This window comes from Schistocerca serialis, chromosome 2 (assembly GCF_023864345.2).
Source record: "Schistocerca serialis cubense isolate TAMUIC-IGC-003099 chromosome 2, iqSchSeri2.2, whole genome shotgun sequence".
Lineage (NCBI taxonomy): Eukaryota > Metazoa > Arthropoda > Insecta > Orthoptera > Acrididae > Schistocerca > Schistocerca serialis.
The window spans coordinates 914,945,201-914,967,151 of record NC_064639.1 but is presented as its reverse complement, the minus strand read 5'-3'; the positions used below and the strand labels follow the sequence as shown (position 1 = coordinate 914,967,151).

At 44.4% G+C, this 21,951-nt stretch overlaps 1 protein-coding gene across 1 annotated transcript in view; it reads right to left on the bottom strand.

The window, feature by feature from the left end:
* Positions 1-21,951, bottom strand: part of LOC126456513 (probable G-protein coupled receptor 179) — a 1,523,402-nt gene that overhangs the window by 94,827 nt on the left and 1,406,624 nt on the right. The window contains exon 12 of the mRNA XM_050092263.1: positions 7,860-8,104. Within this exon, the coding sequence (XP_049948220.1) occupies positions 7,860-8,104 (245 nt within the window). The remainder of the gene's footprint in view (positions 1-7,859; positions 8,105-21,951) is intronic.

Below are 21,951 nucleotides of genomic sequence, written 5' to 3'. Positions count from 1 at the left end.
AGTATTATCAAAACCAGTTACAAATTAAACACAGAAGATACTGGAAACTAAATTTTCATTTTCAGGATGAGTAAAATATTTAAGACATTAAAAAAACTCAGTCATTTGCAAGTATTACATGTTGCATTTTATAAGACCTTCTTCTGTTTCAGGATACAAGCTGGTGCATGACCGGAAATGTATGGGTTAACTATATGCATGTCATATAACTATCTCCATAGGTACATTACATTTTACTCGCTACAAACGTCTGTACCTGAAGAATTAACAATATATTCCAAATAGCTATAATATACTACACAGCATTTAAATTTGTAGAACACGAAAAATTTACTAATGCTGCGGAAATCACAACCTTGCGCCAAACAACATAAACTGTAGGAAATGGTGGAAACTGCTTATTGCGGTCTCTAGTGCGCAGTTCTTTGTGTGATTCTAAGTCAGTCACTAGACTGAAGTAGCCACAAAGACAATACCATGGTGTTCCTAGATGCACTATCCTCTAGGTACAACACTCTCCCGTACAGTAGATCATAACAACAGTCTCGTCACGACCATTACCACGAAGAAAAAATCCCAAGTGCGCTACTATTCCCTTCGGAGGGTCCATGCAGGATAAGGTGGCCAATGCGCAGTGACCAATTTTCGTCCAAAGTGCTGGGCGAGTTCATTCGTTTGTTTGGAACTGGAGGCCGACATTACCTGCCAACTCTCGGACGGTCGGAGATGACGGAATCGTGACGCACGCGCTGCAATCTTTCTCAAAGGATTGTATAGAAACTAATAGGTAGAAAAATTTCGTTTTTACTTTACTTGTAGTTTTATGTGTTAGGATGATACTGATGCACCCATCATTTCGTTAATCGTCATAGTTATAGTGTTATTTACGTGGGAGTAAGACACTGCGCGAAATTCGAAAAAGTTTTCAGTGAAAAATATGTCACTGCATATGAAATTTAGCTAACAAATTCTATTTCTCTTTAGACTTTGGTGGAGGTCTCTATCTGTCTCAAGAAAACGGATCTAACACTCGTTCGCAATTGTGGCGCGCCAGCGATAAAGCCAGAGAGAAATATCCATGTTACTCACATTTCATAAATGACTTGAAATATCGAAACGGAATTTAGGAAATGATAGCACACAAAGACGAGAGAATTTTACCATAGGGTACCTACCGTGTTATTCCTCTACCTACCTACTTTTTCGATGAAATAATGTAATTTTTAAGGGTCATCGACAGCTGCTGAAGCGAGAAATGCTATGGGTTTTGGGGCCACATATGTGAATACATTACTCGTTTATTTCGTATCGAGAATGTGCTTTTTCATAAGATACTGATCTCACTTTCCCTCAGTTCGTCACTTAAAACGCTTAGTAAACCATAGTTTTAGATTTCTCTCGCAGTTGCGTCTGCACGTGTTAGTGAGATCAGTGTTATAGCAAAAGAGGCAAATTTTTCTACTTGGAATTCACCACTCATGACGCTTCTCTGAAGGTACAAGTGGTTAACAGGCCAGGCGAAAATAAATTGCTGCATTTACGGCGGAATTCTCTTTATATACTAGGCAAAGCAGAGGTGACAGATCTTTTTTAATGGTAACCATGTAAGTGCGGGCGCGGAGGGGTCTCCCTCAATACTTACAAAAAATGCGAATGCAGTCTTCAGTTTGGAAAGGCACCCCAGTCCGGCGCTTGGCACCAACCCTACAGCGCCTCCCTGCAACCCCCACCACTACCGCCTTCCCCATGCATCCCCTGCCGACTGCGCATTTACCGGCCATGGTATTCAAACGGACTCTACCTTCAGAGTGTCTCAAGAGGAATGGCCAGTAACTTATACAGGAATATGACAGGAACGCTCATTTGAAACAAAAAACTTCGTATGGTCATATGCCCTAATCCGAATGGTTCCCGAGGTATAATACGTATATGGACATTTGTTTTGGGATAGTGGCGCGCTCATATGTGCCTTACGCAACCACCCCATTTCACGTTTTATTGTAGCCCAGTCTACCCATTGGTTTCAATCTCTGTGCTCGGGATGTCTTTTTGCCATTAAACTTGCCTGTTGAACGTGCAGTTGTCCATGGTTTAAGCAATCACGTTTATAAAGAATATGCAGACATGGTGTATGTTTGTGGTTTTGTAGGATGACCTTTGGAGATAAGAGAACGACTTGTATGAACATCAAGAGCTCAGATGGAAATCCAGTTCTAAGCAAAGAAGGGAAAGCAGAAAGGTGGAAGGAGTATATAGAGGGTCTATACAAGGGCGATGTACTTGAGGACAATATTATGGAAATGGAAGAGGATGTAGATGAAGATGAAATGGGAGATATGATACTGCGTGAAGAGTTTGACAGAGCACTGAAAGACCTGAGTCGAAACAAGGCCCCCGGAGTAGACAATATTCCATTGGAACTACTGACGGCCGTGGGAGAGCCAGTCCTGACAAAACTCTACCATCTGGTGAGCAAGATGTATGAAACAGGCGAAATACCCACAGACTTCAAGAAGAATATAATAATTCCAATCCCAAAGAAAGCAGGTGTTGACAGATGTGAAAATTACCGAACTATCAGCTTAATAAGTCACAGCTGCAAAATACTAACACGAATTCTTTACAGACGAATGGAAAAACTAGTAGAAGCCAACCTCGGGGAAGATCAGTTTGGATTCCGTAGAAACACTGGAACACGTGAGGCAATACTGACCTTACGACTTATCTTAGAAGAAAGATTAAGGAAAGGCAAACCTACGTTTCTAGCATTTGTAGACTTAGAGAAAGCTTTTGACAATGTTGACTGGAATACTCTCTTTCAAATTCTAAAGGTGGCAGGGGTACAATACAGGGAGCGAAAGGCTATTTACAATTTGTACAGAAACCAGATGGCAGTTATAAGAGTCGAGGGACATGAAAGGGAAGCAGTGGTTGGGAAGGGAGTAAGACAGGGTTGTAGCCTCTCCCCGATGTTGTTCAATCTGTATATTGAGCAAGCAGTAAAGGAAACAAAAGAAAAGTTCGGAGTAGGTATTAAAATTCATGGAGTAGAAATAAAAACTTTGAGGTTCGCCGATGACATTGTAATTCTGTCAGAGACAGCAAAGGACTTGGAAGAGCAGTTGAATGGAATGGACAGTGTCTTGAAAGGAGGATATAAGATGGACATCAACAAAAGCAAAACAAGGATAATGGAATGTAGTCTAATTAAGTCGGGTGATGCTGAGGGAATTAGATTAGGAAATGAGGCACTTAAAGTAGTAAAGGAGTTTTGCTATTTGGGGAGCAAAATAACTGATGATGGTCGAAGTAGAGAGGATATAAAATGTAGGTTGGCAATGGCAAGGAAAGCGTTTCTGAAGAAGAGAAATTTGTTAACATCCAGTATTGATTTAAGTGTCAGGAAGTCATTTCTGAAAGTATTCGTATGGAGTGTAGCCATGTATGGAAGTGAAACATGGACGATAAATAGTTTGGACAAGAAGAGAATAGAAGCTTTCGAAATGTGGTGCTACAGAAGAATGCTGAAGATTAGATGGGTAGATCACATAACTAATGAGGAAGTATTGAATAGGATTGGGGAGAAGAGAAGTTTGTGGCACAACTTGACCAGAAGAAGGGATCGGTTGGTAGGACATGTTCTGAGGCATCAAGGGATCACCAATTTAGTATTGGAGGGGAGCGTGGAGGGTAAAAATCGTAGAGGGAGACCAAGAGATGAATACACTAAGCAGATTCAGAAGGATGTAGGTTGCAGTAGGTACTGGGAGATGAAAAAGCTTGCACAGGATAGAGTAGCATGGAGAGCTGCATCAAACCAGTCTCAGGACTGAAGACCACAACAACAACAGGATGATAGTGCTCCTATTGCTGTCGAAGGATACCGTCGGCTATTTTCGACACGTCGAATTCCCGATTGTGGAGTGTTTACCAGAGTTTTCAGAACACTACGTTAAACAGGTTTTCTTCCAAGTCCCCATTTGCCTTCTTAACGTGCAATGCAAGGATCAATGCAGGAACAGCAACACATTGCTGAAATAGTGCACCGTAGTCCTACCAACAGCATACGGTGACTTTCTGCACAGATCAATGTCCCACAAACAAGTATTTGGCGAACATTACATGCGGAAAACTTGTATCCATTTCACGTACAGCATGCCCTCAGTCTTCACACACAACCTGAATTTTGTCAATCGTCATTTTCTTCCATCAATTCCATTCACTGATGGAATTTACGATCACGAAATAATCATAGATGGTTGCAGGAAAATTCATACGCTAAGCGGAATTTCATTTCCTAGCTTGCATTTCGATCAATGTTTGGTGCGCAAGATCGGTAACATACTGATAGTTGCAGACTTCTTAGCACAGCGAGTGACGGGGCGGAATTACTTGTAATTTTTGGAAAATTATTTTGTTGAACGCCTAGAGAACGTTTCTTTGGCCAGACCGACTGCAATGTACTTTCAGTATCACCTAGCCCCTCTCCACATTTTAGCAGACGTGTGAAGGAACATCTCAGGCGCACTTACCTAACCGCAGGGTTGGTTGTGGTAGAACAGTTAACTGGCCAACAAGATCGCCAAACATGAAGACATGAGATTCTTGTTTGTGTGGTTGGATGAAGTCTAAGTTGCACAAACGAAATCTGAATACGCGAGACAAACTGCTTGGTCACATCACGGACGCTGTTGCTCAGAGGAGAAAGCTGGTGATTGAAATTTTATGAGAAGATCCTGCCGCCTTTGTTTTAATGATTGCAACCTCAATTCATGTTTCATGTCCGTGGCATTCTCTCCCCTGCTTTGTGATAATGTAAAATGAGCAGCCATTTTTTGAATTTATTCGATGTCCTCCTTCACTTCTATCTCATTCGGATCCTACAGCGCACAGCAATACTCCAGAAGCGAACAAGCGTGGTGTAAGCAGTCTCTTTAGTAGACCTGTTGCACCTTCTAAGTGTTCTGCCAATAAATCGCAGTCTTTGGTTTGCTTGGGCAACGGCCTTGACACAGTGGATACACCGGTTCCCGTGAGATCACCGAAGTTAAGCGCCGTGGGGCGTGGCCGCCACTAGGATGGGTGACCATCCAGCCGCCATACGCTGTTGCCATTTTTCGGCGTGCATTCAGCCTCGTGATGCCAATTGGGGAGCTACTCGACTGAATAGTAGCGGCTCAGGTCAAAGAAAACCATCATAACGACCGGGAGAGCGGTGTGCTGACCACATGCCCCTGCTATTCGCATCCTCAAATGAGGATGACACGGCGGTCGGATGGTTCCGATGGGCCACTTGTGGCCTGAAGACGGAGTGCTTTGGTTTGCTTCCCACACAACAATATCCATGCGATCGTTCCAATTTAAGTTATTCGTAATTGTAAACCCTAAGAATTTAGTTGAGTTTACAGACTTTAGATTTTTGTCATTTATCGTGCAACCGAAATTTAGCGACTCCTTTTAGTACTTATGTGGATGACTTCATACTCTTCATTATTTAGAGTCAATTGGCACTTTTTGAACAATGGAAATATCTTCTCTAAATTATTTTGCAATTGGTTTTGGTACCCCGATGACTTTACAAGACGGTAATTTGATTGGTAATTGATTGTGAGGAACGATGTCAAAAGCCTTCTGGAATCTAAAAATGTGAAATCAATCCGACGTCCCCTGTCGAAAGCACTAATTACTTCGTGAGAATAAAGAGCCAGTTGTGTTTCACAAGAACGATATTTTCTGAACCCAAGCTGGCTGTTTGTGAAGAAATCGTTTTCTTCGAGATGGACTATATATGTCGCAACATCCTACAACAAATCGGCTTCAGGGATATGGATCTGTAATTTAGTGGATTACTCCTATTGCCTTTCCTGATTATTGGTGTGACCTGAGCAACTTTTCGTCTTTGGTACAGATATTTCGTCGAGCGAGCGGTTATATATGATTGCTAAGCATGGGGCTATAGAATCAACATGCTCTGAAAGGAATCTGGCATACAATTTGGATAGGAGGTCTTGTCTTTATTAAGTAGTTTAAACTGCTTCGCTACACAGATGATATCTACTCTTAAGTTACTCATTTGGCAGCTGCTATAGATTCGAATACGGAAAATTGTGCTTCGTGTCTCCGCGACGGTGGCAATGTCATTGATAATATTACTGTTGATATCGCGCACTGGAGATATGACTGTGTCTTTCCACTGGTATGCTTTACGTACTACCAGAACCTCTTTCGATTTTCTGCCAGATTTCGAGACAGAGTTTCGTTGTGGAAACTATTAAAAACATCTCTCGCTGAAGTTCCCGCTGAACAGATATAATGTCACGTATACGACAATGCTTAGAGGGGAACGAGTCAAAAATACGTAATTTTCAACTGATACTTTGTAAAACACATGTTTCAGTATTTAATAATTGTTCTGCGTGTGTACGTGTGTACACTTAACAATTTATTGTATAATACAGAAACTAAACAACAATATATGTTAAATGTATTCTGTTTTGGAAGCCATTCGGAGTAGGGAAAATATCCATATGAAGGTTTTTGCTTCAAATGATCATTCCCGTCTTCTTGCTGAACACTGACCATTCCTATCGGGACACCTTATACAGGGTGGGACAATAAAATTGGTCCGCACGAGTGGATACGACTGGATGAGAATGTATGCATATAACCACGAGCCCGTGACGAGCACCCCACGTGTACGCCCGCAACGTGATACACACGAGTTGAGAGGATAGTGCGGGGTATGTCAGTGTGAGTGGAGCAGTGCAAAGGGGACGAAGGTACTCACAGTGGAGCAACGGGTGTTGGTTGTGGAAAGTTACGTGACAACAGAGTAATGGAAACGGTGTGTTCTGTTGTTCTGTTGTTTGCTGAGAAGTTTAATGAAGTCAAAGTGCCAGCAAAGAGGGCCATTTTTACGTGGCCACACACTAGAAAAACTGGCTGCGACCCCAGAGAGTAATTCGGAGTGCTACAATATAATCAGACTACTGTCACAAGAGACCAGCGTATCACGTCGATCATGCGGGCGATACTCCATCTGGACATGCACATGCATGCTTACCGAGTGTCTGTTGTTCATGCATTAAAACCAGCAAATACTCCTAAGCTCTTCCAGTTTTATGAGTGGCTATTCACTGTGATCTGTTATTTATATATCATGAAGTCAGGTTTTACCTGAGTGGTTATGTCAGTTCATAGAATCACAGGTTTTGGGCAGTGGAGGATCCGCATAATGTCCACGAAACACCATCGCATGACCAGAAGGCTGGGGTTTGGTGTGCAGTGTCTGCAGGCCACTTTATTGGTTCCATCTTCTTTCATCAGACGCTGGCTTCGGCGTGTTATATTGGCAACATTTTGAAACCATTTGTGGCAGCATTAATGGAGGAGGGAAAGACCAACAGTTACGTCCAACAGGATAGAGCATCTGTCCATACAGCTGGCCGAACCTTGGAGCACATTTACACAATCTTCGCTCCTGGGGAGCCCACAAGCCTAAGGTGCATCGCAACAGCCCTCAAAGTCCTCAAGAACTGCAGCAGAGCATTTCGTATTACACTGCAGCAATTCCAGCAGTCCAGCTTCGATCCGCCTTTGTCATCTTGCTGTCCAGGGCTCAAAAGTGCCAAGAGATGAATGGTGGTCACTTTCAACACCAGCTGTTGGCGGGTCTGTTTTCCTTTTCTCTACTGTGTGTCCTTGTACCCTGGAAGTATATTCTCCAGCCCCTCCCATAGATATAGGGAGAACACGAAGCTAGTTGGAAGCAGCTGCAGAGGGAGAAATAGAGAACAGGTGGCAGTCGACATCGGGCTTGGCTGTAACAACTGGGCCAGTGACAGCAGGTGGTGGCTGACCTTGGGTAGGAAGACGCAGAGCAGACAGCCGGTGCCGGTGAGCTGGGAGCGCGCAAGGCTGAGCAGCAGGAAGGCGCGCGGCTCCAGCTGGCTCCAGAGGGCGGCGCGCGCCGCGTAGTAGGCGGCCGAGCCCACCAGCTCGATGCAGAGCGCCGCGCACAGCCAGCGCCGCTCCTCGTACGGCGACGCCGCGTTGCGAGACGCGAAGCCCAGGTGCAGCCCGAACGCCACCATCAGCAGCTCACCTGTCCACACACGCCGCGCCGCGGCCATACCGCACAGTACAGCCACCTCTGCTCCACAATCAGATTGTAATCGTTATTACACTACTGGCCATTAAAATTGCTACACCACGAAGGTAACGTGCTACACACGCGAAATTTAACCGACAGGAAGAAGATGCTGTGATATGAAAAAGATTAGCTTTTCAGAGCATTCACACAAGGCTGGCGCCAGTGGCGACACCTACAACGTGCTGACATGAGGAAAGTTTCTAACCAATTTCTCATACACAAGCAGCAGTTGACCGGCGTTGCCTGGTGAAACGTTGTTGTGATGCCTCGTGTAAGGAGGAGAAATGCGTACCATCACGTTTCCGACTTTGATAAAGGTCGGATTGTAGCCTATCACGATTGCGGTTTATCGTATCGCGACACTGCGTCTCGCGTTGGTCGAGACCCAATGACTGTTAACAGAATATGGAATCGGTGGGATCAGGAGGGTAATACGAAACGCCATACTGGATCCCAACGGCTTCGTATCACTAGCAGTCGAGATGACAGGCATCTTATCCCCATGGCTACGACGGATCGTGTAGCCACGTCTCGATCCCTGAGTCAACAGATGGGGACGTTTGAAAGACAACAACCATCCCTACGAACAGTTCGACGACGTTTGCAGCAGAAGGAACTATCAGCTCGGAGACCATGGCCGCGGTTACCCTTGACGCTGCATCACAGACACGAGCGCCTGCGATGGTGTACTCAACGACGAACCTGGATGCACGAATGGCAAAACGTCATTTTTTCGGATGTTTACAGCATTATGATGGTCGCATCCGTGTTTGGTGACATCGCGGTGAACGTATAATGGAAGCGTTTATTAGTCATCGCCATAGTGGCGTATCACCCGGCGTGGTCGGTTACACATCTTGGTCACCTCTTGTTCGCATTGACGGCACTTTGAACAATGGACGTTCCATTTCAGATGTGTTACGACCCGTGGCTCTACCCTTCATTCGATTCCTGTGAAAACCCACATTTCAGCAGGTTAATGCACGACCGCATGTTGCAGGTCCTGTGCGGGCCTTTCTGGATACCGAAAATGTTCGACTGCTGCCCTGGTCAGCACATTCTCCAGATCTCTCACCAATTGAAAACGTCTGGTCAATGGTGGCCGAGCAGCTGGCTTGTCACAATACGCCAGTCACTACTCTTGATGAACTGATGAACTGTGGTATCGTACTGAAGCTGCATGGGCAGCTGTACCTGTACACGCCATCCAAGCTCTGTTTGACTCAATGCCCAGGCGTATCAAGGCCATTATTACGGCCAGAGGTGGTTGTTTTGGGTACTGATTTCTCAGGATCTATGCACCCAAATTGCGTGAAAATGTAATTACATGTCAGTTCTAGTATATTTGTCTAATGAATACCCGTTTATCATCTGCATTTCTTCTTGGTGTAGCAATTTTAATGGCCAGTAGTGTATTATAGTATGGTAGCTGCACTTGCACATCAGTAGCTTTGCTGTGCTGAATAATGGTCACTAACTGAGCTACTGTGCGTGCCATAACGTCAGATACTCTCAGATGTCTGCCTGTTCGGGCAAGCATAGCTCATGATACGTGCCTGCCCCATCCCCCAGTCTCTGCGTCCTAACTACCCCAGCGCACGACGGTGCAGCACGCACAGCTTCGCTACCGAGCAGTGCTTCATCGGAGGTGCGTCACTAGAAGCTCGCATATGTACACCTCATGCTACTGAAGCAGTTGTATATTATAGTACAACGTGTACCTTAAACACAAATTTAATAATTTTTAACACGATTTATGTTACCTGATGTGAACAAAAGGTGTTCTGTTCACTACTCCACCCTGTTGGGGGACAATGTTACTTTTTACTTTCTAAAGTAGCCTGTGCACTTCCTCATGGTTGAAGCTGTTTCCGTACCTGATTTCATCGAAATTAAGAGTTCTCTGGTTTCCAGCAGCATCAAATGATTCAAACTGTACGAGTTTTCAAGCAAGCATTCCTCGGCCATTTTCAGATGGTATGACTGCCAGTGGGCTGCTGGTACGCCGTTATGGCTTATATGCGCTAGCCGCCACTTGTCGTTCACTGGTGCTCGCAGCATCGCCGTGTACACTGACGCCCAAAACATTATGACCAAATGCTTAGTATACTGTTAGTCCATCTTTGGAACGAAATACACCACTGATTCTCCGTATCATGGACCCAAACGTTTGTTGGTAAGTTTGAGCAGGTATGTGGTATTAGATGTCTACACACAGGTCATCTAATTCGCGTAAATAATGGGTCGCTGATTACGGTGATGGACCCCGTTAGCGACCCACGCGCGTTCTACAGGATTTACATCAGGTGAATTTGCTCTCTGAGATATCAGCGTGAGTTCACTACAATGCTTTTCAAACCAATGTAACACGGTTCTGCCTCCGAGACACGACTAATTACATTCCTGAAAGATTACATCGTCGCCGAGCAAGACGTCAAGCATGAAGGGATGCAGGTGGTTCGCAGCTGTCAACATGTCTTCGATTAGTGCCACAGGTTCCAAGTAAACGCAGCTGAATGTCTCCCACAGCATAATACTGCTCCCACCAGCCTGCGTCCGTGGTGCGCTGCACGTTTCGAGCTGCCGTTCATCTCGATGAAGCCGTTTGTGGAGACGACGATCGACCTAGTGTAGCAAAAATGTGATTTCCCCGAAGAGCCGACGCGTTTCCATTGAAGGTGTACTCTGAAACACTTGTGCGTGCACCAGAATTGTACTCTTTTGGCAGAGATGACATAAATCACCATCTGTCCTACTTCACAGAGCAGACAAGCCTCAGGCCCCACGCTCTGTGAAATGTCGCGGACGTCCAACCATTTAGCGCCTAGTGGTAGTTTCACTGTCCTACTGTTTTCCGTAGACGCTCACGACAGCAGCACGTGAACATTCGACCAGGTTCGCCGTTTTCGAGATACTCGTTGACGCCTTTGCGTAATAATAATCTGTCCTTCGTCAAAGTCGCTTATCTCAATGCATTTCCCCAATTGCGACCCATATCTTTGCTAGGGTGATCCCCCGTCCGTGTCTGCTTTGCTCACGTAATTTTGACATTTATAGCATTCTCATGGAATTATAGATTACACATGTTGAGGACTGTGCTAGCATGTATTCATTACTTTGAACTTATCATGTAGATATCAGCCAATGAAAGCACTTTCACATATATGATAAAGTTCAAAAGTCAAAAAGTAAATCGCTTTTTGAAAAAGTAATTATTGTTCACTAGTTCCCGCAGTATTATTCAGATCAATAAATATTTTAAAAATACAAGATATTTTCCAAAGCAACTCGTTCTTCCTCAGGGTTCGTTCTTATATTACATAGAAATCGGTCGTCAGATTTAGTTATTAAACCGTAACATGTAGTATGGAATATTATTACCACAGGGCCACCACGTTAAGATGCAAACAAGCTCACTGTATCTAATTGGTCCCACACAGTATACGAATCAGTTCTGATGCGTACTGAGGCAGCTGAGGAGTTTTGTCGCGTGCACAGTGTTGCCGCTGTGCAGCGGGCAGAGTGCCGTGGAAGAGACCACCATTTCCATCTTTCAGAGCGAAGCACAATATCCGGGAGAATGTAACTGTGGCATGAGACGGGTTCTGTAACCAATGTGGAACCTGAAATGACAGGAAGCAGCAAAATATCCAACTACTTCTGAAACGAAGACCACAGCTATCTGTCCGTCGCCATTCCAGAGCATTGCAGATCTCTCTCACGTCTTTGTAGAAGACTGTCAAACAAGATTTAGTTTCAAATTCATAAACTGTAATCCGCCCCACTCGCCCATCCTTCATGAACCATGGACTTTGTCGTTGGTGAGGACAGCTTGCGTGCCCCATCGATACAGATAGCCATATCGTATGTGCAACCACAACGGACGAGTATCTGTTGAGAGGCCAGACAAACGTGTGGCTCCTGAAGAGAGGCAGCAGTAGTCGGGATGACTGGCTGATCGGGCCTTGTAACGTCAACCAAAACGGCCTTGTTGTGTGGTCGTGCGCGAACGGCTCAAAACAAGCGGAAACAAACGCCGTAATTTTTTCCGACGGCATCCTCTTGGTTAAAACATGCCGGAGGCAAAGTAGTTCCCCATTCGTATCTCCGGGTGGGGATTTCTCTAAGATGATTTCGTTATCAGGAGAAACAAAACTGGCGTTCTACTGATAGGAGGGTGGGATGTTAGGTCCCTTAATCGGGCAGGTAAGTTATAAAATTTAAGAAGGTAAACGGATATGTTAACGCTAGGCGTAGTAGAAGTTAGTGACGTTCATTGGCAGGGGTAACAGGGCTTCTGGTCAGATGAGTACAGGGTTATAAAAACAAAGTCAAAAAGAGGTAAAGCAGGAGTAATTTAATAATGAATAAAACGCGGATAAGCCTTTATGAACAGCATAGTGAACATATTATTGTAACCAAGAAAGGAGCGAAGCCCGTACCACAACAGTAGTTCAAGTTTATATACCAGTTATATCCACAGTGATGAAGAATTGAAGAAATGTATTATGAGATGAAAGAAACTCTTCAGATGGTTAAAGGAGACGAAAATTTAATTGTGATGGAGGACTGAAATTTGATAGTAGGAAAAGGAGGTGAAGGAAATATAGTAGGTGAATTATGGACTGGGAGAAAGTAATGAAAGAGGAAGCCGCCTGGTGGAATTTTGCACAGAGCATAACTTAATCATAGCTAACACTTCGTTTAGGTATCATTAAAGAAGGTTGTACCCGTGGAAGAGACCTGGAGACACCGGAAGGTTTCAGACTGATTATATAATGAAAACACAGGGATATAGGAACCAGATTTTAAATTGTAACACATTTCCAGTGGCCGATGTAGACTGTGACCTCAATTTGTTGATTATAAAGTACAGATTAAAACGGAAGACACTGCAGAAAGGTAGAAATTTAAAGAGATAAGACCTGGATAAACTGAAAGAACAAGGGGCTATAGAGAGTTTCAGAGGAAGCATTAGGAAACGATTGGCAAGATCAGGGGAAAGGAGTGCAGTAGAGATGAAGGCAGTAGAGGGCCAAGTAGGTAAAAAGACAAGGACTAGTGGAAATCCTTGTGCAACAGAAGAAAAATTCAATTTAATCGATGAGAAGAGAAAATTCAAGTATTTAGTAAATGAAGCAAGCGTAAAGGAATACAATCACATAAGAAATGAGATGGACAGGATGTGCAAAATGGCAAGCAGGAATGGTTAGAGAACAAGTGCAAGGATTTAGAAGCATACATCACCGGGGTAAAGACATATGCCACCTACAGGAAAATTAAAGAGACCTTTGGAGAAAAGCGAACTACCTGAATGAATGTCAAGAACTCAGATGGAAAACCAGTTTTAAGCAAATAAGGGAAAGCAGAAAAGTGGAAGAATTATTCAGAGGTCTATACAAGGGAGACGTACTTGAGAGCAATATTATGGAAATGGAAGAGGACCTAGATCAAGATGAGATGGGAGATATGGTACTGCGAGAAGAATCTGATAAATCTCTTAAAGATGTAAGTCGAAACATGGCCCTGGGAGTAGACAACATTATGTAAGAACTATTGATAGTCTTGGGAGAGCCAGCCATGACAAATCCATCTGGTGAGCAAGATATATGATACAGGCGAAATGCCATTTGACTTCAAGAACAATATAACAATTCCAATTCCAAAGAAGTCACGTGCTGACAATGTGAAAATAACCGAACTACCAGATTTATAAGACACGATTGCAAAATACTAACACGAATTCTTTACAGAAGAACGGAAAAGCTGGTAGAAGTCGACCTCAGGGAAGATCAGTTTGGATTCTGGAGAAATGTAGGAACACGCGAGGCAATACTGACCCTACGACTTTCCACAGAAGACAGGTTAAGGAAAGCCAAACCTACTTTTATACCATTTGTAGACTTAGAGTAAGCTTTTGACAATGTTGACTGGAATACTTCAAATAGCTCTGAGCACTAGGGGACTTAACATCTGAGGGTCATCAGTCCCCTAGAACGTAGAACTACTTAAACCAAACTAACCTAAGGATATCACTCAAATCCATGCCCCAGGCAGGATTCGAACCTACGACCATAGCAATCGCGCGGTTCCGGACTGAAGCGCCTAGAACCGCTCGGCCGCAGCGGCCGGCCGACTGGAATATTCTCTATCAAGTTATGAAGGTATCAGGGATAAAATGCATGAAGCAAAAGGTTATTTACAATTTGTACAGAAACCAGACAGCAGGTAAAAGAGTCGAGGGGCACAAAAGGGAAGCAGTGCTTGAAAAAGGGAATGATACAGGGTTTGTAGCGTATCCCCGCTCCTATTCAGTATGTACATTGAACAAGCAGTAAAGGATACAAAAGAAAAATTTGGAGTAGGGACTGAAGTCCAAGGAGAAGAAATAGAACTTCGAGGTTTGACGATGACATTGTAATTCTGTCAGAGACAGCAAAGGATTTGTAGGAACAGCTGAATAGAGTGGACAGTGTCTTGAAAGGAGGGTATAAGATGAACATCAACAGAAGCAAAACGAGGCTAATGGAATGAAGTCGAATTAAATCGGGTGATGTTGTGGGAATTAGATTATGAAGTGAGAGGCTTAAAGTAGTAAATGAATTTTGCTATTTGGGGAGCAAAATAACTGATGATGGCCGAAGTAGAGAGGACATAAAATGTATACTGGCACTGGCAAGGAAAGCGTTTCTGAAAAAGAGAAATTTGTTATCATCGAGTATAGATTTAAGTGTCAGGAAGTCGTTCCTGAAAGTATTTGTATGGAGTGTAACCATGTATGGAAGTGAAACGTGGACGATAAATAGTTTAGACAAGAGGAGAATAGAAGCTTTCGAAATGTGGTGCTACAGAAGAATTCTGAAGATTAGATGGGTAGATCACATAACTAATGAGGAGGTATTGAATAAAACTGGAGAGAAGAGAAATCTGTGGCACGACTTGATTAGGAGAAGGAATTGGTTGGTGGGGCATATTCTGAGGCGTCAAGGGATCACAAATTTGGTATTGGAGGGCAGTGTGGAGGGTAAAAATCGCAGAGGGAGACCAAGAGATGAGCACACTAAGCAGATTCAGAAGGATGTAGGTTGCCGTAGGTACTGGGAGATGATGAAGCTTGCACAGGACGAAGTATCATGGAGAGCTGCATCAAACCAGTCTCAGGACTGAAGACCACAACAACAACAACGGACCAGAATAGACGGAAGTGAGCAGAATGACGCATTTATGACAAATGTTGTGATGTATAGTGAGGTTAACTTCCATCAGAATGGATATAAAAATAAAGAAAACTTCCAGTATTACTCAGACAAAAGCCCGCGTCTCATTCAAGAAACCGCAATATTGGACAGCTCATTGGAAGAAAGCCGGTTCCTAAAGATATGAGCTCAAGATTAATAGTTTCTTCATTCTACAGCTGCATCTAAACGTTACATGGTTTCAGCAAGATGGGGCTACAACTCATACGGCGGTTAGGTTCAACGACGAAACTGAGGCGCCACTTTCCACATCGGACGAGTCTATGATATCTCATGACCTTCGAGATCACCTCATCTTACAGGCTTCACTTTTTCCTGTGGGATCATCTCAAGGACAAAGTTTATTCACAGCAGCTCCACAAAACTGATGAGATGAAAGCTGCACTCTAAGAGATGGGGGCTGTTTCTTAAGAAATGATTTACAACACAATGAGTAGTTTCCATGAACGTCTTCAGCATTGCACCGCCAATGATGAAAGCCATTCGTATGACGCTCTTTTGAAGAAATAAATTTGTGTTTGGCGTTTCACTTACAGCAATGTGCCTAGTTAACTACAAGTTATATTAGTATAAATATGTGCTAAAGGTCAGAACAGACAAATCAAAATGACCTACTCTGTGCTATTCTCGTGCTGCATTACAGCTTACAGACAAATATGTATGCAGGGGTTGGACGAAAATGAGGAAACACCGCGAGAAATATCTGCGTGAACATAAATGGAGAAGCTAGCCAAACCTGCACGTCGGCTTATTTTATTTGGTCATGAACGGTGGTTCTGCAATGTCTTCAATACGCAGCAAATGTCAGTCGTGCTTAGAACTGGGTTTTGTGTAGTTGTGAGTGCATTGTCGGAGTTAAGTCAGTTCTAACGTGGACATTGTTGGTGGTCTTTTGATGGGTGCTTCCGTAACCAAGATAGCCGAAGCCATCGGTGTTTCTAGAGTCTCCGCATCGAAGATTTGTACCGCGCACAGGGAAAGCGGGAAAACGTTATCCGCTAAGTTATAATGCGGAACAAAGTGTGTGTATGTGTGTTGAGTTATCGTGACAGAGGGAACTGAAGAGGGTTTTGATGGAAAATAAGGGGACGGTGGCTGCAAAGGTCACTGAATGTTCCACTCGGAAGTCCCGTCAGCACCAAAACAACACGAAGGGAGCTCTATATGCAAGGAATTCCAGGGCAAGCTGGAATTCCAAAACCACCCAGCAGTGACGCAAATGCCAATAACAGGAAAACGTGGTGCCGAATCCATAAAACCTGTGCTATTGAGCAATGGAAGAAAGTAATTTGGTCGTATGAGTCACGTTGCTCACTGTTTTGAACTTCAGGTCGATTACGTCGCGAGAGTGAAACATGGCGGGGGTTCGGTGACGATCGGACAGCCATATCGTGGTTTCCCAGTTGCCTCATTGGCACTATGCAAGGTCGCATTACAGCTAATCATTATGCAATTATTCTGGCTCATCAGGTCCATCCCATGGTAGAATGTTTTTTGCCGTATGATGATGTCGTGTTCCAAGACGACTGGGTCCCTTTGCAGCAAGCTCGCATCGCCCACGACTTGTTTCTTGTGCACAAGGATGAATTGTCGCATCTTTCCTGGCCACCACAGGCAGAAGATTACAATGTTATTGAGCCTTGTGGTCTACTTTGGAGAGAAATGTGCGTGATCCCTGTCGACCTCCATATTCGTTACCGAAACTTTCCAGTATTTTGCTGACAGAATGGCATACAACTGCCTTGAAAACCATACAGGAACTAGTACGTATCTGCTCAGACTTGAAGGTGGTTTGAATGCCACCAGTTTCGTACAGCGTATGGTTATGTACTGTGTTGTTGGCATTTCCATATTTCTGTCTACCCACTGTACATAACAACGTAAGCAAATAAAAAAATAAGATAATCGCGCCCATGAGACAACACACTAAAGCGTGTAACACCGCCTCTAATGTTATTAATGGCCTCTAAACCACTAGAAGGAGTGCCCACAAGTACCTTCGCGTATTAGGCCTATGTTGATGATTAGATACCATAGCTGTTCTACCTTGGTTGAGAGAAGTCGTGGGCAAAGGTTGGCAAACGTCTGAACTTCTGGCAGTCAGGCAACTGGAGCGTAACATAGGCGATGGTACTGCCCTGGCAGAACACCAGCAGTCACAGACGGGCAACTGGCTCGAGCACGCCCTGAGTGCGTACAATACGCCTGCCTAGAAGGCAGCCTAGGAAGATGCTGCAGTAGAACAACATATGAGCCGTGCGCGGCTCATGTTCATGCCGTTTCTTGCTTGACAGCTTGTCTTTACGGAACTGTCGCCTCGTTTCTTATTCGATTTGCTGGCGTCACTAAGTTGCTGGCTTGCCTGCCATGAGTGGTAACAGGAGCGTGTATCGATAAGAGGACTGTCGTATTATCTTTGAAGCGACCGCTAGTATTTCCGGCTCGTTGCGTGTCAGTAGTTCAGTCGGGCCAGACACACATGCAGTGTCCGAAGGAAGGAGACCGGAGCGGGAACGACCGTTGGTTGGTCGTTCTGTCGGTCGTCTCATCGGACGACGTATATTTGGTCGCCGACCGACCGTCCGACCGACTTGTCATTCGTCCTGGTTGTTCCACAGTGATTGCTTTTACGATTGTTCGAGTTCTTGTGGAAGTGTTTTTGTGGAACTGTGTCTAGCTTGTGTAATTTCGACTGAGCAGTTATGTTAATGCTGTCTGCGTCCTGGAGTAGGCAGTCGGTCGGTTGGGACAGAGCAGCGAGGGAGTCCCCGCGTCGAGGTCATTAGCGTACTGTTCCGCAGTGTGCTTTTGCTCGCCGTGTTGATGCTGTCCGTACCGCGTGTAGTTCGACAGCCTTTGGTGCAGTTCATAATTTTGAGTCGTTATTGTGCCTTGGCTGTTTTTAGACGCCAATATTTGAAGACGTAGCGCTGCTGGTATCTTCGTCCTCGCTGACATCTTCCGTTGTCGTGCCGTTGGTCGACAAGAAGGGAATTGATTAGGTTGTTGGTCGGTCCTTCAGCCGTCCATGGGTCGGGTTGCCATCCGATTATTTAATTTTATTTTTGGCTGCCTGTCTCACCTAAACTTACGTTAGATTACCTCATCAGGCTGACCCTTGGAACACTTCTGAGCACCACTGTTCCGTAGTTTTAGATTCCGATTTTCTTTTGTCTTGAGTACTTTGCGAGACCTTCAGCCGTCTATAAATTTAGTTTGTTTTAATTTTGAAATAAGGCCTTCAGCCGACTAAATTAAGGTTTCAAAATTGAATTGCTTAAAACTGGTTTAAAAAAAGGAGATTTTGCTCTATTTCAAATCTTTTTATTCCGGCTTTAAGCCTTCAGCTCTTCAGTGTTCAGTATTTGGCCTTCAGCCGAGCTTTTATGTAAAATTTTTGGTAACTAAGGCCTTCAGCCGTGTGTATTCCTTAAGGCAATTTTAATAACTTGTGTTTGGACCTTCAGCCGTATTGTTTTGAATGATTAAGTGTTTTTAGGAAAATAAAGTTTGTGTTTTGTACAACTAACAGTAACTGATCTTGGCCCCTTTCCACAACCATAACCTGATCCTCTCTGTCCTGCGAAACCAGATTTCAACAAAGTTGTGCGGATATTGATTGCTGTTCCACTTGCAGAGATTTTCTATAGGATTAGTATCGCAGATTTACTAGGCCAGCCGAGGGACAATATGATGCCTGAGTGATCGTCATCCCACTGCGCATTGTGATCATCTTGAGTGGCGGAGTTTTCACAGAAACTAATCAAAAAATGGTTCAAATGGCTCTGAGCACTATGGGACTCAACATCTTAGGTCATAAGTCCCCTAAAACTTAGAAGTACTTAAACCTAACTAACCTAAGGACAACACACACACCCATGCCCGAGGCAGGATTCGAACCTGCGACCGTAGCAGTCCCGCGGTTCCGAGAAACTAATCACTGGTATGTAAAAGACAGGGTAACAAATAGTCATTGGTAAAGAAGCGTTCTGATTCACATTCAGTTTATCCTTAACTACTGGGACCAAGTCATGGTACAACAATCACTCGCAAAACATTGCAGAACCACCTCTGCCCTGAAATACATCCTCCACATACTGCGGCTTAGAGGCGCCACCAACTCGTCGGTCAACTCAGCGTCTTGAATTATTCTGAAAGCGGCAAAACTGCGTTTCGTCGACAATACTCTACTCCTCTAGTCGGGTAACATCGAGTTTCTATGTTGTTTGGCACACCGACGACGTGCATTTTGACAAAACACTGTTCGCAAGACATTTTACGCGGCACTCGACTAAAAAGGTCAATTGCTTGCAATTCCCTTCGTAATTTTAGTTCTCGTACTGGTTGAGATGGACCTGTATTCAGTGAAAGCAGACCGAGCGACGTGGCGCAGTTGCTACCACACTGGACTCGGGAGGACGACGGTTCAATCCTGCGTCCGGCCATCCTGATTTAGGTTTCCCGTGATTGCCCTAAATCGCTCCAGGCAAAAGCCGGGATGGTTCCTTCGAAAGGGCACGGCAGACATCCTTCCCCGTCCTTCACTAATCCGATGAGACCGATGACCTCGCTGTCTAATCTCCTTCCCCAAACAACCCAACCCCCTCAGTGACAGCAGCAAACTGGTGTCACTGACAACTGGTGGCACCTACCTCCAGTCCCTGCTGGTTAGGACACTTATATGATCACTGCTCTTCTACCACATTACATCACTTCAAGTGATGACACGCTCGACAGTCTATACTGACGGAGTAATAATTTGGGCAGCATCATTGACTTGTGGTCATGGGCACGTCTAAGCCTTTATGTTATCCTTACTACGCTTACATCATATAAATGACTAGCACATACACAACACCTCACTTCCGTGACTTACTTCAGCAGTAATGTGTGACATGATAGCCAGGTATGAGTTCTAATGATTGTCATTTTAGTGATCTTATTTACAGGAAACTGCATAAATTTGATATATCTCAGCACTAGGTGTCACTTCAGGTACATCTGTCAGATCATCTTTAGAAGAAGCATGGTATGGGCAGTCCAGAATGAGTCCTATTGCTTGTTTCTCTGCACCACTGTCACGTACAGTACCTTCACAATAAGCTCACTTCTATAAGTTATAACATCTTGTTGGTCCCATTTGGATGGGGTTATGTCTCGACCATTTGTCACATGGAATATGATACTCTGAAACCTTCTTAATTCGGTTCTAATTAAGTGTGACATCTTGGGTTAATATTCATTATAGCCTTCTTTCCAGTTAAGGGTTTCACGGTTATGACGAATTTCATTAGCAGATGGGTATATATAAATATTGTGAAAATGCAGTCAGAAGACATGACTCCTTGAAGAGAAAGCTACAACATGATTATGGGTGTTTGCTTTTGTGCAAATCATACTTTATTTGTAAGTGATGAATTACCCCATAAAATTATTCCATAACACAAACTGCCTGTTAGCTTCTGTCTCGGGTTCTTCGGCCGACGTTCGTCTGATGATTTTTCTGACGTTTCGCCAGCACGAGTGGCTGGCATTGTCAAAGTTTCACCCTCCATTGCTGGTGATGAACTGGAGCCGAGCTCGCGGCCGCAGACTATATGTACCTGGCGCGCCAACGTCCGAGGGCTTCTCCGCGATCATTTCCGGTGCTTTTCTCCTCTTGCTATCTGCGACGGTCGTTCGCTGCAGTACGGAAAGTGAGGATCCGTTTACTTGAGGCTTTCCTCTTTCTTGTTGAAGCTGTTCTCGTGTTTGTGTATTTCTACAGCTTCTCTGAAGAAGCACGTGTGATAATTTTTTTTCTGCAGCCAGAACTTCCGTGTCGCGGAACTTTACTACGTGGTGGGTGTCAGCGCGTGCTTTGCCACAGCCGGAATATTCCTGGCATTGCAAGTGGGTCCCTTTTCTCCTTTGTCGATCTGAGATACTGTTTGATTTTCTTTGTCAGTTTGTATATAGCTTTTACGCCGTGTTTGCGCAATATACGGCCGATTCTGTCCGTCACTCTGGGAATGTATGGCAGAAAGGCGGTGACGGACAGAATCGGCCGTATATTGCGCAAACACGGCGTAAAAGCTATTTACAAACCGACAATCAAAGAGTGTCTCAGATCGACAAAGGAGAAAAGGGACCCACTTGCAATGTCAGGGTCCGCAGCTCGTGGTCGTGCGGTAGCGTTCTAGCTTCCCGGGTTCGATTCCTGGCGGGGTCAGGGATTTTCTCTGCCTCGTGATGACTGGGTGTTGTGTGCTGTCCTTAGGTTAGTTAGGTTTAAGTAGTTCTAAGTTCTAGGGGACTGATGACCATAGAATGTTAAGTCCCATAGTGCTCAGAGCCATTTGAACCATTTTGCAATGTCAGGAACATACCGCATACCACGCACATGCGGAAAAGTTTATATTGGAATTACTGGACGATCGATCAACCCCAGGATTACAGAACATAAACGACATTGTAGGTTGGGGCAGGTGTCAGAGCACGCACTGTGTGACCGACCACGTAGTAAAATTCGCCGACACGAAAGTTCTGGGCCGGCCGGTGTAG